Source organism: Anoplophora glabripennis, unplaced genomic scaffold (assembly GCF_000390285.2).
Source record: "Anoplophora glabripennis isolate ALB-LARVAE unplaced genomic scaffold, Agla_2.0 scaffold17, whole genome shotgun sequence".
NCBI lineage: Eukaryota > Metazoa > Arthropoda > Insecta > Coleoptera > Cerambycidae > Anoplophora > Anoplophora glabripennis.
This window is the reverse complement of record NW_019416231.1, coordinates 78,454-101,486: the sequence shown is the minus strand read 5'-3', so window position 1 is coordinate 101,486 and position 23,033 is coordinate 78,454. Positions and strand designations below refer to the sequence as shown.

At 36.4% G+C, this 23,033-nt stretch overlaps 1 protein-coding gene across 1 annotated transcript; it reads left to right on the top strand.

The window, feature by feature from the left end:
- Window positions 1–2,572: 2,572 nt before the first annotated feature.
- LOC108917823 (tolloid-like protein 1) lies at window positions 2,573–18,486 on the top strand. Its single transcript, XM_018724584.1, has 10 exons — window positions 2,573–2,783; window positions 6,312–6,519; window positions 6,574–6,782; window positions 6,841–7,069; window positions 12,055–12,251; window positions 12,448–12,676; window positions 12,735–13,138; window positions 13,868–13,997; window positions 14,060–14,241; window positions 18,248–18,486. Exons 1-10 carry the CDS (start codon window positions 2,588–2,590, stop codon window positions 18,484–18,486), a joined length of 2,223 nt encoding a protein of 740 aa, XP_018580100.1. The 5' UTR covers window positions 2,573–2,587.
- Window positions 18,487–23,033: the final 4,547 nt, after the last annotated feature.

The following is a 23,033-nucleotide window of genomic DNA, read 5'->3' as shown; positions in this document are numbered from 1 at the left end:
TGATGCATGTCTATTTAAAAAAAAATGGTGGCTTACTGTAAAAATATTCTCGAATGTAATACTGTCCTGTAATAAACTGGAGAAACGATCGTGTTCTTAATTTGTCCAAGATGTTTTTCTGGTTAAATTTTGGTCATGAATTGGATATAAAAAGGTTTCATAATTTTTTTTTAAATCACGTTAACGGTAGAAGGATCAAGTAGTCGTTGGAAAATTATTAGACCAGGAAAATTAGCGAAAAAAAAAGAGAAACTCGAAAAATTTCTATCTGCGATATTATTATTGCAAAATTGACGAAAGGAACATAATACAAGACATCTCTCATCTCGTGAGTCAAAAAATTTGAATAGCAAACTTTTCTATTTAAACAAATAAGTGAGGAAAACTGTTCTTTCACTTTGCAGGGAAAACCATGAATTTTAGCGAAATGTGACTCGCAGACAGCTTGTAGGTAATAAAATTATCTACAAAATGAGACTTGTTAAAGACAAATTGTCTGTGAGTCACTTTTCGCTAAAATTGACGGAAGTGAAAAAACTGTTTTCCTGACTTATTTGTTTAAATAGAAAAGTTACTTATTAAAATTTTTGACTCACGAGATGAGAGATGTCTTGAAATTTTTACGCCCAAAATAACCACTGGAATCGATAGAGGAGTCAATTTTAAGTAACAAATGTTATATAAAGTTTTTTGGATAATACAATACTTTCCGAGTAATTCGTCATTGAAAATGTTGATTTTTTCTGAAAAAGTGCTTGTTTTCGGACAGTTTTTTGCGAATAACTCTGAAACATTGGATTTAACGAAAAAGTTGCAATGAACAAAAAGAAAGGTAATAAAAAAACAAATCTAATGGCATTATTTTGTTTTTCTGTAATTGCAATATAAACCGAGTTATGGATTTTTAAACATTATTATATGTTAGCTAAAAACTAAATTGGAATCAGTTTACGTTAAATAACGCCAAAATCATAAATATTAGGAAAAAACTATTTGCACCTTTTTTAAAGTACTGTGAAAAAACCTTTAAAATGAGATATTTTAAAAGTCTTTAGAATTAAAATTAACGGAAATATGATCGAAATAACATGATAGTCTCATTTTTTTAAGAAAAAATTAATAAACAAATCAGTGCCTTTGGCGACAGAATTAAAATTAAATGCAATCGATTTACAGATTTCTTCATTTATGTTCTAAGAATATGTTCTGGGTCTTTGGCTCACTTACAAAGCATGATTTCGAAAAAAAACTTAATTTTTGAAAATGTTAATTTTTCAAATTTCTGAAAAAAAAATCGATTTTTACGCTGTGACTTAAAAATTAAAAGGTGTACGAAAAAAATACAGGAGTAAAAAAAGTTAGCTTTATTTTTGCTGAAGATTTTGCTTCATTTTGTATTCCTCTAAAATTACTATTAATCGAGATATCGCCATTTTAAGTTATCATATGAATGAGAGAACCACCCTCTTCGAGCCCTTTAAACCCTTCAAACTTAAAAATGAAGGGCTTAAAAAATATCAACTCAACAGTTCACGTAGCCCTTACATTTTCCTGCAAAATGAGTCTTTGTGCGATTAAAAATCTTATAAAGTAAGAAAGTTATCGTCAAAAAAATTAGCACGTGTATAGGTGATAATTTTAGGAAAATTTAGGTCAAACGACAATTTTGAAGCATTTAGATCTTTTTTGTATATATACGTATTTAGTATGTGTATATTCGAATAAACCAGTACTATACTATATTATAATAAAGGAATAAATGTTTATTGGATACGATGCACATTTAAAATGTTTCTACTCTTTCAATAATATTTTTTCACTTTATTTTCGAAAGAAGGGGTATTTTTCAAGGGTTAAAAGTTGCAATCGATAAAAAAGATTTTTTAATCAAGAAACAATTTTAATTTGATAAAAATGCATGATTAAAACGTTTCAAGTTGAAAACAATTTTTTATATTATTTTCATCCAAAGGGGTGGTTTTTAAAGGTTTATCCGGGTTGAAAATTTGGGATACACTAAGTTTCATGTTAGATAGCACATGAAACTACTCATACTGCACAAATAAAAAAGATTGATTACATAAAATGCTTAAATTTGTATTTTTTCTTTTTTTTAATAAGGGGTAGTTTTCACCCCTTAAGAACAAAAAGCACACCTAGCGCGTATATAAGTTTTGAAGTGGGGGGTAAGATAAGCCTAATTCTAAATTTTGAGAGAAATCGATGCAGTTATAAAAAATTCGGAGGTATTACTATAATTTCAGCTACAGTAAGGCGGCTCACGAATATCTCGGTTGACCAATTTGGCACGCCATTGGATTGCGGCTCTCTCTGACAGCCGTAATAATAAACACAATGCTTTCTTTTAATAATAAAACTAACGTTTATCACAAAACTTTTCACGGATTACAAAATGAATTTCCAGTGCCGTAGACACGGGGGCTCAAATAAATCATTTCGTCACTTGTAATATTTTCGTATACGGGTACTAATTTTTTTATACTGGCAAATCTATATCCAATTCATGTCTTCCATAGCTGAGGATGCCTAACCCCCCTATTGTTTATGTAGTTGTGTCCACGAGTATATGGACGTCTATTCCGAGGTGCTGCAGCCGGACCCCGCTGAGCTAGTGAACACCCCCTTCGGCGGGAGGTACTGCGGCCCGATCCCACCCAGGGCGCGGGTCTCGCTATACAGGGCGCTCGCTCTCTCCTTCCACACCGACAAGAACGCCTCCACCAGCGACATCTTCCTCGGCAGATATCAATTTATTAATGACTGTGAGTACATTTAACAGTCGTGTTTTCTTGAACGGATGTAATTCCTTTTAGTTTACCGGAAAATTTCGTTCGGATCCAACTAAAAAAATGCGAATAGTAACAGTAGGCCTTGCTTTTCTTACGCGAATAACGTCAAAACGTTCAAAAGATCATCATTTTATCCTCTTTTGGAGGATTAGAACATAAATGTTTCAAGTTCTGCGGAATTGTGTCGCTTTTACATCATGCAAACTTTCAAGCGTTCGATATTGCATGCTATTTTGAACGTTTAAAACAAGATTTCTTTAAATATTTTTAAACATATATAACTTTACGTCCTTTCGTCGCTTTAAAGCAACTCGAAAGACAGTTAAACGTCTCTTTTGAACGTTGTAACAGGTATTTATATGAAGTCCCTATAGTTTAAAGCTATAGTGTTTTTTTAACGTTTTGAACAAAAACAGGCATCGCGAAAAATATAGTTTACAGATTTATGAACGTTCGAAATTAGAATATTTCATGGTAATTTGAACGTTTCGAAAAGGGTGTTTTTTAATCTTTGCTTTCTTGCTTCTTATTAAAGGTCTTGACTAATGTTTAAACATTAAAAAATGCTGTATTTCATGTTGTTTTGAACGTTTCGAAAGAGATGTTTTTTAATTCCAGCGTTCTTGCTTCTTATTAAAGGTCCTCGAATAATGTTTAAACGTAAATAATGTACTTCATGATGTTGTTTTGAACGTTTCGAAAAAGATGTTTTTTAATACCTGCTTTCTTTCTTCTTATTAAAGGATTTGAAAATTGTTCAAACGTTAAAAAATTTTGAGTTTCATGTTGTTTTGAACGTTTCAAAAAAGTTGTTTTTTAATTTCTGCGTCCTTCTTATTAAAGGAATTGAATAATGTTTAAACATTAAAAAATAATATAGTTCATGTTGTTTTGAACGTTTCAAAAATGATGTTTTTTAATTTCTGCGTTCTTGCTTCTTATTAAAGGTGTTGAATAATGTTTAAACGTTAAAAAATAATGTATGTTGTTTTGAACGTTCGAAAAAGATGTTTTTTAATCCCTGCGTTTTTGGTTCTTATTAAAGGTCTTGCATAACGTTTAAACGTTAACAAATTCTGTTTCGTGTTGTTTTGAACGTTTCGAAAAAGATGTTTTTTAATCTTTGCGTTCTTGCTTGTTAAAGGATTTGAATAACGTTTAAATGTTTAAAAATTCTATTTCATGTTGTTTTGAACGTTTCGAAAAAAAAGTTTTTTTTTAATTTCTGCGTTATTTCCTAAACATTAAAAAATTATGTTTCCTGTTGTTTTAAACGTTTCGAAAAAGATGTTTTGCGTTCTTGCTTCTTGTTAAAGGACTTGAATAACGTTTAAACGTTCACAAATTTTATTTCATGTTGTTTTGAACGTTTCGAAAAAGATGTTTTTTTTTTAATTTCTGCGTTCTTTCTTATTAAAGGACTTGAAAAAATTTTAAACGTTAAAAAATTATGTTTCATGTTGTTTTGAACGTTTCGAAAAAGATGTTTTTTAATCTCCGAGTTCTTGCTTCTTATTAAAGGACTTGAATAATGTTTAAACGTTAAAAAATTATGGGTTTCATGTTCTTTTGAACGTTTTGAAAAAGAATTTTATATACATATCAAAAAATCTTCCTCTACACTGGTGTGTCCATCTCACTGGAAAAATCACACAAGACTAACCGAAAAACAAGATAATTAGAATCCATCTATGCTTCCTTGCTGCACCACATTCATAAAGACGAATAATTGTCTCTCTTCACCGCAGCGTATTTAACAATTCTACTTAATGAAAGGCTAAATCCGTAATAATTAGCACCAATTCTATTCAAAGAGATCGGAATTGCTCCGTAATCATCCGCAGGTCTTTCGACAAAGGGGATTTTCTTATGCCGGAAAGTTTGATGTATTTATTCGGTGATTAATAGGGACTCCGGGAAAATAGAGAAAATAGAAAGGTATTTGTTAGCGGTCAGCCAACAATAAGTCCGCAGTTGATGGATTGGGAGCGTCGCGGTGAGGATGGAATCAGACTGGGCGTAGCGTTTGCGGAAATGTATGGAACGACCCTTAGTCCTGGGAAAATAACAGAAGTATATGTTTATTCGCGACTGGACACGGAGGACAAAAAAAATTAGAGTATGGCATTTCCTGTACATTCCCTTCGCCATTTTTAAGACGTTAATTCGTTTCGTCCCTCCGCCACATAATTAATTACAGTTTATGGAATCAAAGGCTCCTTTGTTGTTAACGAAAATATCCAAAGCCCAACGAAGAGCGCCAAGCTAATTGAAATAAGCAATCAATTTGTCTGCCAAAACGTAATTAAATATTTAATGAAGATTAGACCGAGAATAGAATGTGGGAAGAGCATATTAAATTTTCATGTTTCTGTACGCAAAGACCGTGCGGTAAGCCGTAAAGTCGACTTTTACTTTCTACCTTTTCTTTTTGGGTAAACGTTTCGGATGCCTAAATTTAGTGCCGCCATTAAAGGTTAGCTTTAAATAACAACGGATTGACGTCAGTGGTGTAACGGTTCATTTTTTATTGTTTGTTATACCGCGTGTCTAATAGAAAACGTCGCAAGCTACGACAGCATAGTACATTCACAATTTTGTTAGAACGTTCGAATTAATATTTACCTGTTACAGTTTGCGTATCAACATTAATTTATTAATGTTTGAATGCCGGCGTTTCAAAATCTTTCAGTCAGTGTTACAGGATATTAACGAAATACTCTGCCAAACTTTAATAAAGGAGTCTACGTCACAAACTGATACAAAAAGTCCGTATAAACATACGTCCAGAAATACTTCGTTCACGAGATACAGAGTGTTAAAATTAATTTAAAAGTAGATCACGTTTACTTAAATACATATTTCTTAAGATGGCTCTATAGCAAATAGGCAACCAGCAATACAGTTTTATATATCTTATTTCAAAGTTTGTCTAAATATGAATTAATGCACAAATGATAGACTTTCCTCCATTCTAACGCAGATTTTCTATAGAATGGAATTAATTTGAAACTCAAATTACTTTTTGGTGTAAAGAAATTTGTAATTTACGATGCAAATTACAAATTTCTTTACAACAAAAAGTAATTTGAGTTTCAAACTACCTCCATTTTATAGAAAATCTGCGTTAGGATGGAGGAAAGTCAGTTATTCGTGTATTACTTCATATTTAGACAAAATGTGTAATAAAATCTATAAAAATGTATTGCTGGTTGCCTATTTGCTATAGAGCCATCTAAAGATGTTTGTAGATTGATGAAACTTTACTAATTATGGGCAAATTTTACTGAGCTAGTACACAAGTCAGTGGTGGAGATATTGGCAAGTACCTATTGTCACTAATAACTCTAGTTGTTTAAAATTAACTTCCGTATTTCTAAATCTATGATGCGCCAGTGATCTAGTTCCCTGGATTATTTTTAAATATACTTTTTTTATTTCAAACTATATTGCCTCCTCCTTGTAATTGATTTTTTTTTATCATTATTTTCGCTTCCTCAGCGGAGTACGAGGTTGGTACGCCGATCGGTGGTGGGCCTTGCAATTTTTTGGTAAAAGGCGCCGTCAGACCCACAGGACTCATTCTAACGCCGACCTACCCGGGTTCCTACCCGAAGGCACTGTACTGTTCCTACCAATTCCTTGGGGCTTCCGGGGAGAGGATCCGACTGGAATTCAGAGACTTCGATCTCTTTTTTGGAGGACCACAGTGAGTGATATCCTTCGGTGCGAGGAGCTTCGCGTTAACGACGATCTGTTGCAGCTGTCCATTCGACTTCGTGAAAGTATACGACGGTCCGGACAACACCTCCGCCGTGATAGGGACCTACTGCGGCCAGCAGCGCAACCTGGTCATCTACTCGTCTGAATCTTCCCTTCTCGTCACATTCGTCACCCTTCCACGCACTGCCAATACTCAGAACAGAGGCTTTAAGGGCATTTTTGAGTTTTCCAACTCATTCACAAAATTAGGTGAACCGCAACTCACGACGATCACGCGTGACATTGTAACAATTTTTTTTGTCGTCAGATTTCATAAGTAAGAACGACGGAGAGCACATCCGCGGCACCGAGTGCGACCAGAAGATACTGAGCAAAAGGGAGTCCAGCGGGTTCGTCTTCAGCCCGAACTACCCCTTTCCCTACATGCCGAAGCTAGTCTGCAGGTACTTCATCTACGGGATGCAGGACGCGCAGCACCTGGAGAGGGTGCGCCTCGAATTCGTCCTGTTCGAAATACCCAAGGGGCGGAAAGGAGAGTAAGTGGCTTTTTCTATTTTAAACTTTTGAAAAATTGGTAGTTTTTGTTCAACGGTTCTAGAAAACTTGTATTACTTAAAATCTCAACACCAAATATTTTCAAGACCTCAGTTTTTTTATTTTGCCATGTTCGATATTTTCAAAGGATCAAATAAAGAGTAAGTTATTTTTCCAGCTTGAAAAATGTGTTAAAATAAATTAAAGAAGTGGTTTTCAAAGGGTTAAAGGGAGAACTTTTTTTACTTAAAACATTTCTTGACACCGTAGTAACAGCCAGCTTAGTTACATGACGTCAGTAACGAACTGAGGACAAATTTCCACATAAACGTATGCTAAAAAGTCGGTTTAAAAGTATGTAGAGTCTAAATTTGAAAGTGCCAAAGTAAATATCTCGTTTGAAGTTTGAGAATGCGTTCTCGTTAGTGACGTCATCACATTGTCCTTTATATCTAATCACGCATACATGCCTTGATTTCGTCTGTCTCGTTAGTGACGTCACCACATGCGCCTAGGCACACCATACTTTATTCACACTACGGTCAAAACAAGCCAAAATTTAAATATCAAAAAGTTTTAAACGTTAACTGACAACGGACGTGAGTTTTTAAAGAAAAATATTTTCGAAACCTCAGTTTCCAATGGTATCACGTTGTCCCAAATACCTAAAGATCCGAAGTGGCTTTTTCTATTTGAAACATTTGCCGAAATCATGGTGTGGATATGGATATAGTGTCTTCATCCAGCTTAGTTTCGTTTTATTGGTGCATGACGTCAGTAACGAGATACAGACTTTCGTTTTGACACAAACTCTACTGCATAAACATTCAATTCAAGGTGGCCGTGGTCGTAAGACGCAAAACGTGGAATTTCCACATTAACATCTGTTTAAAAGTCAGTTTAAGTATGTACAGTTGAAATGTGGACGTAACCTTAAATATTGTGGCAAAATAAATATTTCGTTTGAAGATTGAGAAAGTGTTCTCGTTAGTGGCGTCACCACATTGTCCTTTATATCTAATGATGCATCATGTATGCCTCGATTTCGTCTGTCTCGTTAGTGACGTCACTACATGTGCCTAGGCATACTGTACTTTATTCACACCACGATCAAAACAAGCCAAAAGTTAAATATCAAAGAGTTTTAAACGTTAACTGATCATTGACGTGAGTTTTTAAAGAAAAATTTGTTTTGTATTATAAAATATATGTTAACTACCGAAATATTTTCGAAAGCTCGGTTTCCAATGGTATCACGTTGTCCCAAATACCTAAAGATCCGAAGAGGCTATTTCTACTTGAAACATTTGTCGAAACTGTAGTGTAAATATGATAGTGTGTCGTTAGCCAGCTTAGTTTCGTTTTATTGGCGCATGACGTCAGTAACGAGATGCAGACTTTTGTTTTGACACAAACTCTACTGTATAAACAGTCTCACCTACACACTCTCCGTATTTGTAATGAATTTTCACAATCTTCTCTCGCTCATCCGTCATAACGCTCCATTTTGTCTAACCGCAACATGTGACCCTGCATAATGAATGAAAATGACGCACAATTCAAATTTGGGACACCCTATATATTCACACCAGGGTCGAAACAAGCGGAATTATAATATCGAAATATTTACGAAGCCTTTCCAATGATATTATGTCCAAAATACCTGATTAGAAATGGATTTTTCTTCTTGAAACAGTTGTCGAATTAATCGAAAATTTGGTGGAATTCATTGAACGAGCCTAAAAATGTTAATAACTGCCCCTGATATATATGGACGTATAAATCCCCCACAGTTTAGACGTATATTTTTATTAGGTGCAGAATATTCCCCAATACAGCGACGTTCACACAAACTTTGTTAATAACTTCTATAGCCCCCTTTCAGTTGCTGATTGTCGCATCTCCTTGTCGATGAGAAAACTTGGGCACTTTACCAACATCGTTAAGTAGGTTGATTATCCGATTTCGCACTCCATATCTCCTACTGCAAATAATATTAATAAATAAGTTGTCGGTGGTATTTTCCAATAACTTCGAATTATATTAACTTCGATGTCCACATTTCTTCTTTATTTGGAGTACGATCACATTTTTCAGCTCATTGGATTGTTATCAGAACTGTTTTTTGACAGTTGAAACTTCTCAAACTCCTCCTATAGGCGCGGTAAATTGTTACAATAGTTCTTGGAATTTATCTCGACATGTATTGTACGGACTGTAACAGTGATTGTATAATCTATAGTACGCTATATCAATTCAGATAATTCAATAGGTACTATTGGTTAGATTTCGATCAAATTTTTAAGTGAAGGAAATACACTGTACCAAATTTGAAATCTTTATCTTCAATGCATCTTAAGTAATTGAAGAAAAACTGTATTCAACCTCCAATCTTTGTTACTCTCGTTTTTAACGTTTTCTGCAGATTTGAGGATTTGTCGCTGTTGCATCCCGTACATCTTTTATTTGCCTGGACTGATTTTCACCAAATTCGATAGAACCAATTTAATTTGCAAGATCACTATTCGATTCCTCTTCTCTTTTTGTTCATGACGCAATTACTCACAGGTATTTCCGTTTACCGTCGAATATCTGCTGCACACGAGGCCGACATGCATCAAACCGTAGACCGATTGAACCGAACCATTAATTAACCCTTCGGAATGCCGGCCGGCCCAAGTACGTTTTCCGCGTACAGTGCTGTCATCTTCATGTAGTCCGCATCCAGAGCCGAATTGACGGATGCGTTGTGTATTAGCCGTTCTGTCACAGCTAGGCGTACAATGGGGACAAAGCCGGTGCATCGAATCCCGGAAAAAAGTGATAGATGATGTCGCTTTTTGAAGTTTGAAGAGGATGACGAATTTCTTTCCCAATTAATATTTTTTTCTTTGGTTAATTATGCAGGCTCACAAAAAAATTGTCCAAATCCAAGAGAGCCACATATCATTTCCTAAGGAATTCGATGTGGTGGACACCATATACCTAGTCAAAATTCATGACTTGCCGATGAATTTCGGAAAAAAAGTGAAATTTTTGCATGAACACGCGGAAATGTGGGTCAAAACTGATCTCTTCCTACTTTTTTTGGAAGAATATTGGATTTTTTTAGAAATATAGAGGTTATACTAATTTCATCGTGTTCGGCATCTCAAATTACTACGAAAATGATATTTTTGGACAAAGTTTTGGAAAAAATCAGTTCTGACCCATATTTGAGCCAGTTTTCACCCAAATATTGGATTTTTTGAGAAATATAGAGGTCATGGGTATATTTTATTATTTTCTTCGTATTCAGCATCTCAAAATACTACGAAAATAATATTTTTGGACAAAGTTTTGGAAAAAATCAGTTTTGACCCATATTTGGGCCAATTTGCACCCAAATATTGCATTTTTTGAAAAATATAGAGGTCATGGGTAAATTTTACTAATTTCATCGTGTTCAGCGTCTCAAATTACTACGAAATTCATATGTTGTGACAAAATTTAGGAAAAAAACAGTTTTGACCCATATTTGAGCCAGTTTTCACCCAAATATTGGATTTTCTGAGATATATAGGTCATGGGTAAATTTTACTAATTTCAACGTGTTCAGCGTCTTAAAATACTACGAAAATGATATATGTATTTGGACAAAATTTTGGAAAAAAAAGCAGTTTTGCCCATATTTGGTCCAGTTTTCACCCAAATATTGGATTTTTTGAAAAATATAGAGGTCGCGGGTAAATTTTATAAATTTCATCGTGTTGAGCGTCTCAAAATACTACAAAAATGATATCTTTGGACAAAGTTTTGGAAAAAATCAGTTTTGACCCATATTTGGGCCAGTTTTTACCCAAATATTGCATTTTTTGAGAAATATAGAGGTCATGAGTAAATTTTATTAATTGCATCGTATTCAGCGTCTCAAAATACTACGAAAATTACATGTTTTGACAAAATTTAGGAAAAAAACAGTTTTGACCCTTATTTGAGCCAGTTTTCACCCAAATATTGTTTTTTTTTTTGAGAAATATAGAGGCCATGTGTAAATTTTACTAATAGCAATGTACTAGGTCTCAAAATACTACGAAAATATATGTTTTGATTGTGTTCAGCGTCTGAAAATACTAGGAAAATAATATATTTGGACAAAATTTTGGAAAAAAATCAGTTTTGACCAATATTTGGGCCAGTTTTCACTCAAATATTGGATTTTTTGAGAAATATAGAGGTCATCGGTAAATTTTATTAATTGCATCGTATTCAGCATCTCAAAATACTACGAAAATTATAAGTTTTGACAAAATGTAGGAAAAAAAAACAGTTTTGACCCATCTTTGAGCCAGTTTCACCCAAATATTGTATTTTTTTGAGAAATATAGAGGTCATGTGTAAATTTTACTAATAGCAATGTACTAGGTCTCAAAATACTACGAAAATATATGTTTTGATTGTGTTCAGCGTCTGAAAATACTAGGAAAATAATATATTTGGACAAAATTTTGGAAAAAATCAGTTTTGACCCATATTTGGGCCAGTTTTCACTCAAATATTGGATTTTTTGAGAAATATCAGGTCATCGGTAAATTTTATTAATTGCATCGTATTCAGCGTCTCAAAATACTACGAAAATTATAAGTTTTGACAAAATTTAGGAAAAAAACAGTTTTGACCCATATTTGAGCCAGTTTTCACCCAAATATTGGATTTTTTTGAGAAATATAGAGGTCATGTGTAATTTTTACTAATAGCAATGTACTAGGTCTCAAAATACTACGAAAATATATGTTTTGATTGTGTTCAGCGCATCGAATTCCTTCAGAAATGATTTGCGAGTCTTTTGGTTTTGAACTTTTTTTTTGTGTGCCTGTTGTCCATCGATACGACTTCTGGATATCCGTCTTCTAGGTTCACAACTATTATAAACTAATGTAGTCTACGTATATGAACAATTAGATCTATCTAAAGACGTGTATATGTAACGGCATTGTTTCACCCTCAGCTGTTCTGACGGTTACCTGAAGATCTATCTCCGCGGCCAAGAGACCACTGACTCGTACGACAAGTTCGACTACGAGATGTGCGGGGAAGAAACGAAGCCATCCGTTGTGGTTTCCGATGGACCCAGGCTGGTGATGGTCTTCAGCAGCGGGGAACTGATGGGTAGGGGTTTCAAGGCGAACTACACGTTCGAGACAGGTAAAGCTTGAAGCAATAAAGTCCTTTCCCCTTTTAACAATAATTCTATTTGCCGGAACTATGTCATGTTTGTATTTTTTCGATCGTTTTGAAATACGTCCGTTTAGATACAATTAAATCAGTGTATTTACAACAAAACTACGCTAAATACGTCATCGTTCCCCTCGATATGGAATAAATCTTATTCCTTCCCCAGAGTATCGGATCCCGGGCACGGCGGCCCCGGACGGGTCCTGCTCGTTCACCTACAGGAGCACCAGCAAGAAGAAGGGGGAGTTCAATTCGCCGCGATACCCCGCCAACTACCCCAGCGACACGAACTGCACCTACCTCTTTCTGGCGACGAATAACGAGCAGGTTTCACTGGTGTTCGATAACTTCAAGATACGAGCCGAGAACGCCAACAGCAGCATCGGATTCTACGGGTGAGACTTCCAGACATACCTAACACCGCGACATTACAAATTTTTAACAATTTTCCAGCACCACGGTTTGCCAGGAAGACTGGGTGGAGATCCACAACATCTACCGCGACGGCACGGAGACCATGATCGGCAGGTACTGCCACATGACGGCCCCGGGTCCCATCGAGTCCAACCGCGGCGCCATGGGTCTCAAGGTCATCCTACACTCCGACTCGGAGGGGGTGTTCAGCGGCTTCAAGGCGAGGTACAGCTTCGAGGACGCCAAGTCGATCTTCGGCGATTGCGGGGGCAACGTGAGCAGCCTGGACTACGGCGTCATCACCAGTCCGAACTTCCCGAAGGACTACGGCGCTCCGTCTAAAAGTCAGGCTTCGAAGAGCTGCAACTGGTACGTCAACGTCAGGCCGAAGTACAAGATCCTGCTGGTGTTCGAAAAGTTCGCCGTGGAAGGGGAACCGCTGGGTATGAATTTTTTCAATTACGGGGGAATAGTTTAATGACGTGATTTTAAGAGTGATTTTGGAAATTACCTTTCTTATTTTTTACTTTAATCCACAAATTTCTTATGCTCATCTAGACGGGATAAAAAGTATTTAAAATTCCATCGCAGCAGTGTCAGGTGTGCCCCAAGACTCTCTACTGGGGCCAATGTCCTTTAATACCGTTTTAAATGATGATCTACGAGTAATTCTTCCAAAAAAATTGTAATTTCTTGCAAAAGATTTGAAATTGTTCTCGATTATAACTGACACTTTAGATTAGACTAGATTGTAATCAATTTAAAAGGCGTGGCATGTTTTTTCTAAGGGCAAAGGGCAATTTTGAATACATGAACCATTATATTCCCTTCAGTATATTAAACGCTTAGTAGTTGTCTATCTGATACTGCGGGGAACAACTACTCTGCTGACTAATGGCCCCGACCAGCATTCAACTACATTCGCAATATCTAGTAAACCACTAGGATCATTTGTCAGCTGAACCACCAGACATATACCTGTTTCAAGCTTATTAATTCTTAACTCTACGCTGACTTTTTATTCCTCATTGCTCTAACATTACAGAAATAATCAAGGGCACTCAAATCAGGCGATCGAGGTGGTCAGTTGCCATTTTTTTGCTTTTCTTTTTCAATTAGCCGCTTGAATTTATCAAATTTTCCTATTAAATATCATCACACTCACGTTCTAGGTCGGGGCTGTCCAGCAGCCGTCCTCAGACTGTGGAACGACCTAACGTCGACGCCGATAGAACTGTGCGGAGAGAAACCGATCACGGAGAAGTGGCAGTATATATCGACCTCGAATACGATGCGATTCAGGTAATTTGGCCTCGATCCGTTGGAAAAATTCAGTTTACGCGTCCCTTTTTTTTTGTCTCCAGCTTCATAACCGCCGACAAGGCGGTGGGGGCGCAAGGCTTCAGGGCGGTGTGGACGGAGGTGATCGAGGGGCCGAGCTGCGACGAGTTCCAGTGCTCGCAGACGGGGTTCTGCATCCCCGACAAGCTGAGGTGCAACAAGATGAACAACTGCGGCGCCGGCGACGAATCCGACGAGGCGGACTGTGAGTGACGCAACGGTTGATATTGTACTAAAATTCTAGTATTCAAACCGCAAAAGATGCGGGATGTCACCCCACAAGTGAATAATTTCAATTGTTTTTCTTTCAGTATAGTTGAGTCATTCCCTCATTTTCGTTCCGAGTAATGTTCATAGTCACACCGTTTTCAATTTTTTTTTTTAAGTAATGACGTTTCGTTGGCGCAGATTCTCGTCGTTTGTATGTTAAGAGGGCTCTGTCGCACATAGGCAACCAGCAATACATTTTTATGGATTTTATTACACGGTTTGTCTAAATATGAATCAATGCACAAATAACAGACTTTCCTCCATTCTAACACAGTTTTTCTATAAAATGGTGTTAGTTTGAAGCTCAAATTACTTTTTGTCGTAAAGAAATTTGTAATTTGCATCTTAAATTACAAATTTCTTTACACCAAAAAGGAATTTGAGTTTCAAACCAAGTCCATTTTATAGAAAATCTGCGTTAAAAGGGGGGAAAGTCTGTTATTTGTGCAGTGATTCATATTTAGACAAACTGTGTAGTAAAATCGATAAAAATGTATTGCTGGTTGCCTATTTGCTACAGAGCCCTCTTAAGCGAAGCGTTACCCGTTTACGCTTCGGATTTGTTTTAACTTTCCTTTACAAACCTTTCGACAAATATCTTGCTTTTACCAGTTAACTTTTTTTTATTAGTTAAATACCAGCCTTCGATTACTTAGATCTATAAAAGTCGAAATTTACAAAACGTATTCGATAATACCTTGATTCGATGTCCAACGCTTGCATTTCTATGTCTGTACCTAATACGGTGAGGTCGCGGACGGCTGAAGAGTTGATTCCGCCGTCCTCTCTCAGTCTTCCTAGCCTCACAAGTTGTTCTCCGATGCACTTTGACAATAAGCTTCGTTTTAGCACCACGAGTCGGTCGGTCGCTGAAACGAAGCCGATGTATTTTAAGTAAAGTGTCAACAATTACCGGAAACATGGAAACCGAACGTATACGGAGTGTGATTGAAAAGTGTGTTGTTTCGAGAAATAATAAAAAAATTTAATATAACGTATACACTTTATCTGAAATAGTAATTCTATCATGGAAATATTGAAAATAATAAACACAGTTCAAATAGGAATAAAGTAGCGTCGTTATAGCAGCGTTTGAAAAAAAACCAAATTTATCGACTCCCTACTTTATTTTTTCTCCTTGCCGTCGAACCCAGAGCAAAAAACCATTGTTCCGATCTGGTTTTCCTGTACTTTCTAATGGAAATGCGTGTTGTGCCGACAGGGCTTTTAAAATACATATTTTTAATTGTGTGTAGTAAGTCGTTGCGGTTTAGATACGTTTCGGTTCTATTTCAGCCATCATCATCATCATCAAGAGTCCGAGGCCAAACGTGTTTTCATCCTTAAAACCAAAAAATTTCGTATTATTTATTCAAAAAAGCTCCTGACGATGACTAAAATGTATCTCAAGCATAATTATAACGCCACACGTACACGTTAATAAAGCGTGCTACAAAAATGTGTATTTTGAAAAACAGAATGATTAACACTTGTTTTACACGATGGTTGTGGTACCTTTTACGCGCTACAACAAATTCGGCAATGTTTTAATTGCCAGTGTTGGGAGAAACAAGGATACGGCCGCATAACGGCTGGATCGTATCCTCACGACAAGGAAATACATTGCACGGCTGGATCGTTCGTAGGTTGTCTCACCTATGACACACTGATGAGGACTAATAAGTCCGAAACTGGTCTGTGCCTGGTAGGTTAAACCCACGAACGATCCTAACTGTTGCACTAGGTGTTGCAAGTATAATTCAATGCCGGTCGGGGCATATAGCCAGCAGAATAGTTGTTTCTCGCAACACTGGCAATTAAAACATTGCGTTTCACCCTCTGTGGGTGGCAGTCCTGCAATATAGCAGGTCGCTTCCTACTATAGCCATTTGAATGGCACAGAGAGGACAGAGCACAGAGGGAGTCAACCTTTAGAATAAAAATCGTTCACCGAAATTAGAAGTAGTTCTATCGTACCCATTTTCTTATTTAGGTTATTGAAACTACGCCATTTACTATAATTTTTTTTAACAACTTGTACCGATATAACTCGTGTCATTTCTTGAGCATTTTATTGTGTAAAAAATCGGTGAATGTAAAACAAGTTTAGTAAATGAAGTTGATGCAAATAAAAAAAACGAAACGTCAAACAGCAGAATCGATGTTTCCAGAAAAAGGTGACATGAAGAGTGTTCTTCATCGGAAAAATATTTCGAAATCTAATAAATAGAGTACCTTCCACAATTTTCAGTATTTCCACGTTGAATATCGCGATACGGAATTTAAATTTTACTTCTTCCCAAGCGGAAGTTCTCGGAAGTAACCGAAAACAAGACGACGTCCTAAACAAAATTATACAAATTTTGTGTTTCGAGGCTCAATACTCACAATACACACCCCGTATGCTGTTGCACATAATTCTGATTACGTGTATACGAGGCATTGTTAAGTTGAGAATTTTCCTCTTAACGCAAGATAGAATTAGGTAAAGCAAATTTTTTTCAAAATATCTGATAAAGTTAAAAAAAATGACCTCTTAATAAGTCCAGATCTGTCCAAAGTATGTTCTAAATTGCCAATTCTGGAATCGCTCACACAAGCTATCGCTTGGGGTATCTACAAAGTTTTCCTTTAATTATTTCCCCAGTATTTTTTACGGCAAACGTAGAGTCCGTGATACCAGTTTTATTCGGTAAACGAATTTTTTAACAACATTTACGAAAAAATAACAATTCTTGCACAGATGCTACAATTTTTTCAATTAAACTGCGAATTGAGGATTCAAATAATTTAATACCCAAAAGACTTTAAAAAAATGTTACGTGAAAAAACTATTACGTTGCGTTCCGTTAATAGGAAAATTGCAACTTACGCAAAACGGCAAACGGGCGAATCGTTCGAACATCCAAGTTTCCATGTGGACGTTAATCGTTAATCTGTGAGTGAGGTGGTGGCAGGGTCGTAAAAGTCTTGTTGTATGTGCAGGTGTGTCGCGCGCGTCTCTACGGCGGCCTCGTAGCCTACGGCACCTCCTGCCACCACTGTTCTTGGCGACGCTGCCGCTGCTGAGGCTGGCGTGACGCCCCCACTGAACTCAGCATGCCTACTAACCTCACGCTCACGTGAGTCTGTTTTCTACTTTTCCACGTCCCAGAACGCGACCCCCTCAAGCCAAACGGGTGCCGGTCTACGGCTACGATTCATCAGACTAACAACCAGTATCGTGCCTCGGTAACTTTAATTGTTATTTATTAAAACACGGACGTTTGAAGTTGTCTCGGAGGGGTACAATAGAGACGAGTATGTTTTTTTTTTGGACGCTATAAAATTATCGAATTATTTTCTTGTGCACCTCGATACGTATTTTTTTTTATACGGCTTGAGGGTGTCTATTCTGGGGACGGTTTTTAAGTTTTCTTTATTTTAGCCGAGTCACCGCCTCTATCTCTTCTGGCTTTATTTGCCTTTCACCACTTCATTTGCACGTTAGCCTGGATTAGTTCCGTCTCATTTTAGTTTCTCATCTGCATTACGGTAGAAATTGTCGATTGTTTTTACACTCGGCAGTCATTCTTGTAGTTAAATGTTACACAATAGATCAGTATACATGACTTGTTCGCCAGTTTTTGTGCATAATATTCGATATTCCAAGCTCAGACTTGAAATATCGAGTTCAAATTATAAATTTTGAGTTCAGGGCATGAAATTTCGAGATCAGACTTGGAGTATAAACAAAAAAGGAAAAAAATGGTCTTCAATCTCTACATTTTTACGTACAATTGGAGCGTTCAAGTCATGTACATCTTCTGAAACGTTAATCATGTTACGTTTGAGGCATACGATTCGTAAACACATTGCTCGAAGTAATAGAACAATCGATAGAGCTTCGTCCCGTGGACGCCTCGCCCGCTGCCCTACAGCCCCCCCCAATTCTGTTGCAGGCAAGCTGGAGGAGCCCCCACGGGAGCGCATCCGTATGTCGTGGGTGTGCGCCTTGGCCGCCATAATGCTGACGCTGGTCCTCCTGTGCGTCATCTGCCACAGGAAGAGGAGGAGACGCAGACGCAGAGCCGTCCACCGCTCGATCCACGTCCCCGCCGTCCCAGGGACGTCCCGTCAGCCCCCGCTCCACTTCTGCGAGGAGCTGGGCGAACGATTCGCCTCCGTCGACAGCGTCTGATGGTGGTGGCACGCGCCGCTGTCGAAACGTCGCCTCATGTGGTCTCTTCAGCTGTCAGCAATATTTTCTCAAACAGGGTTTACACGACGGCACACAATGAAGTAGAAATGAAATTCATTTTTTAACGCGTAGCTGTTGTACACTGCGACTATGTTTGTTGGCCTATTAATGTTACATATTTACTATTATTACCGCCCAGGCGGCGGCGATTTTTACAATACTAGCTCACGAGGGGGCCCCCTCTTCGGAAAATGTAACTAGAAATGTTTTGAACGCTCGACGTGGAGAAAATTTGAGAAATAAGGTAATACATTCTTTTTATTCCCTTAAAAATATGCAAAGAAAATTTTTCTTAATGGATATTTTATTTTAAAGGTACGGGATGTCAAAGATGATTTTTGGCGCCTAACGTGGGGCTCAAATCAATGACCTTGAGATTAAAGCGACACCATTAAATGTATATTTTCCATCGAGACTTTCTTATTTGTAGATTATCGAGTTTAGTCGTGAAATACCTCATTTCAGACACACAGGGTGTCAAAAAATAAAGTTATCTTCTAAAATATCCTAAAGAATTTACAGGGAGCAAATTTCAATGCAATAAATTATTTTTCGAAAAAGATATGGCCAAAATTTGATTAAAATAAAAAATCGGCTGGCAAGCTGCAGAAAAGTATAGTCTTAATTTTTGGTGTTCCGCAGTATCAGTCTATGAATTTTTTTTCGAAACACCTAGCACGTACAAAAAATATAGTCAGTGACTGGACGGAGCAAATAATTTCGAATTCAGTTAAACTTAAGAGGGCTCTATCGCAAATAGCCAACCAGCACTACATTTTTATAGATTTCATTACACGGTTTGTCTAAATATGAATTAATAACAGACTTTCCCCCATTCTAACATAGATTTTCTACAAAATAGACTTAATTTGAAACTCGAATTGCTTTTTGTTGTAAAGAAATTTGTAATTTGCCGCTTTTGGCATCGTAAATTACAAATTTCTTTCCAGCAAAAAGTAATTTGAGTTTCAAACTAATTCCATTTTATAGAAAATCCGCGTTAGAATGGGGAAAAGTCTGTTATTTGTGCATTAATTCATATTTGGAAAAACTGTGTAATAAAATCTATAAAAATGTATTGCTGGTTGGCTATTTGCTGTAGAGCCCTCCTAAAACCATCGTTTGAGATTTGAGGCATGGATCAATGCAGTTTCTAGAGATTTTTCCGAGAGACGGAAGCCCCCGTTGTTGGATGGGACAATCAACGCTCTGTATTGCTGACGGCTAGGAGCCACGTGTGGCCCGCGGCCTCGGTACAAGTGCAGTCAAAGACCTTGAAAAAAAAGCGACACTCGAAAAATAATCAATATTTTTAACAAGCCGACAATTCAACATTAAACAATAAATAGTAATAAAGAATAACGTGGTTAAAGTTATATATGTTAGTGCGACGTATGTGCGCAACAAATAGTCAACAGTTACTCGTGTGTCGTGCGTGCGTTCGCGTGCGGACCAGTGACACTTCCTGGGAGTTTTGGTGACCTAAATGACACAAACTGAATTTTTAAATCGTAACATTTTGTACGTCGATAGGTTTTCCGTTGGATTAAAAATTAAAAAAATCACTTCGATCAACTGCAATAATATTTAGGATGCACATGCGCACAACAGAGCATAAACCCGAATATATATATACCAACTATCGACGTTCAAAGATTCGTTTCTTTTTTACTGAAATTAATCAAGGGTGCTCTAGATTTTATTTTTACAACGAATATCCAATCTTCCTGGTGCGTAGAAGAAGAATTGCGTGAAAAATCTACTGCCGAGTTAAAAAAATTTCCTTGCTTTGTAGTGTGATCGCGACGGATGGGGACTTGCCCATCGCCATTTCGTTTACCGAGTTGTTATTAGTGCTAATTATTGACTGAGGGGGACTTCGATAGTGTCATCATTAGTTTTGTGGACGTTTGTGCAATTAACATTACTTTTACTTTTATTATCCTTGGAAAATGACGAATTGCAGGCGTTCTTCTTGTTTTTTAAAAAAATGTCTTTCGGAGTAATATACTTTGTATGTAGTTCTATATGTAGTTAACTATGCTCAGTTAAATTCCATCTTCGCTCGATTCTTGTTAATTGCGGGATAACCAGACTGAAAGTAGCTAAGTTCTATCTCGAACAACGCGGTTTTTAAATTCGCCGTACAATAATTTTTATTACAGAACTTACTGCTCATATTATCTCAGTATCTTTCCTTTCGCCAGGTTTGGGATAATATCGGAACATAATGTCCTTAAAACTGAAAACAGAATAAAGTAAAATATATTTTGTTCGTCAGTAGAAACATTCACAAATATTTAACCACAAATTTCAAACGAAGTTAATTACACATCTCTAATCATTCAATTTTGCTGCGAGTTAGATTGATCAGAAGACGAAGAAGAAAAAGGTAAAAATTTCCTAACCTAAAATTTTGATCCATCTGACAATCGATTCTGTTGTTATGAACAATGTACAGAAGAAGTTTTGTCACATTTGTTTTATCGTTTAATTTCTAACCTAAAATTGTATTCATCCGACAATCGAATCTATTGTTGTGAACAATGTACAGAAGAAGAAGATTTGTCACATTTGATCTATCGTTCAGTTTTTAACCTAGAAATTTGGTTTGTCCGTTTTATACATTTTAATTTAATGGATATTGCACAAAATATTCGATTCCAGGGAAATTTACTTATTATCCGTACAAAATGTGAATTGCTCCCAAATCAGGTACAGTAATTTTAATATGCTCCAAACATTTTCCTTTCTTTTTTTACATAACATGGTTCAAAAATTACACTTTATTATTACGTATAATTTATTGAATATATCACATTTAAAGTTGTAAGTAATTTTTGTAAAAGATTTAATAGACTGGCAAGGTAAGGAATTGTAGTTTTGAACATGAAATAAGTAATTAGAAAATTAGCCACGGATTTAACTTTTAACTTTAACTAGCAACATTTGGCTAATAATATTTTTCATAAACCTTAGTTTTTTAAATAGACGTTTTCAATTTTTCACCTCACAACTCTTAGTTTAGTTATGTTGAGAAAAATTGAAACCGTTAGTACGATTTAGGCTAGCAAACGCTTAGCGAGTTGCTGCTTTTGACGAGTTAAGTATGTGATTAAAACTTTGACACATATTTCTGGGATTAAGGTATACAAGCAAAATTTTATGTAGCAGTCAGCAACTTTACTTAAATCATATATTTTGACCATTTATATTCAGTTTGTACGAAATTAGTTTTGAATCATAACGGTAGATCCAATTTAGTACTTGCACCGAGACATAGTGACCTTGAACACTGGCGAAACACCTGACGATTTGCTGTAAGTTGTTTGTAAAGTGCATAATTCTATTAATGTTATTTATAAATTCCTATTATATGTTGCTATCATTTTAATTCGTTACCGGGCTTCCTATATATACTTATACGGACTTGTAATCGTATCGTAACCGACTGCTGTTACGAATATACGTGACGTTATTCGTAACCGCATAGACCCCAAGACAAGGACGTCGCAAAATTTAACTGAGTATACACCGGAAAAGGAATATTTTGGTAACATTCGGGGGTGTTCCCTGCGTTACCAAGGTGCTCCTTAGGTTGAGTGTACCTAAAATGTTTTGTGTTAATATTGGCATATGAAAAAACGTTGTAAAACAATTAGTTACCTAAACTAGTCTGTGGCTAAAGTAAACTATGATCGTAAAAATGTGTGTAAAATATATAAAAAACAGTGAAGCAACACAGTAATTGGAAAAACAATACTGAAATCTTTTGTTATGTCTAGGAATATTATAGATAATTGCCACGATTCCGTCGTTACTACTAACTTTTATTTACTGAATAAAATCAGTAACGGAGAATTTATATTTTTCTGTAATACGAATCATTAATGTAGACCACTTTTAAATATTTATCTTGCAGTGATTTTTGTGATTAATTTGGTAATATTCCTAGATTTGTCTTTTTCAGTAAGGATAATTTGCCAGAAATGGACCTAATATTTTTATACTAACGGGGAGTTCTTTTCAAGGGATATAAACAAAACTCAAGCAAGTTTCTGGCAAATTGCCGTATCTATAGGTTGGTACCAGTGTACATTATAAAACCAGAACACCAAAGTAAATAATTCATATTATTTTTGGTTTTCGAAAAGCATTATTGTCATGACGTCTTCCTTACAGTTATTGTGTTTTTTCTTGATAAAATAATATTTAGGCTTAACGAAATTATTCTCAACTGCAACGTTGCCGTTTTGCCTTATTTCCAAGACGCCGATTCGAAGCAACCGGTAAATAACAAATCTTCCTTGGCAGACAAGAACAGGACAGGGTACCTTATTATTATAACTCTTCCAGCAACACGTTGCTATATGGCTTAACTATTTGCTTTATTGTTTTAGAACAATCGTACGTTTCGATGAAGTTTCCCAGTTCTTCCGAATCGGCCGTTTGCATTTTTGTGGAGGAAAGTAGCATGATTGGTTGCA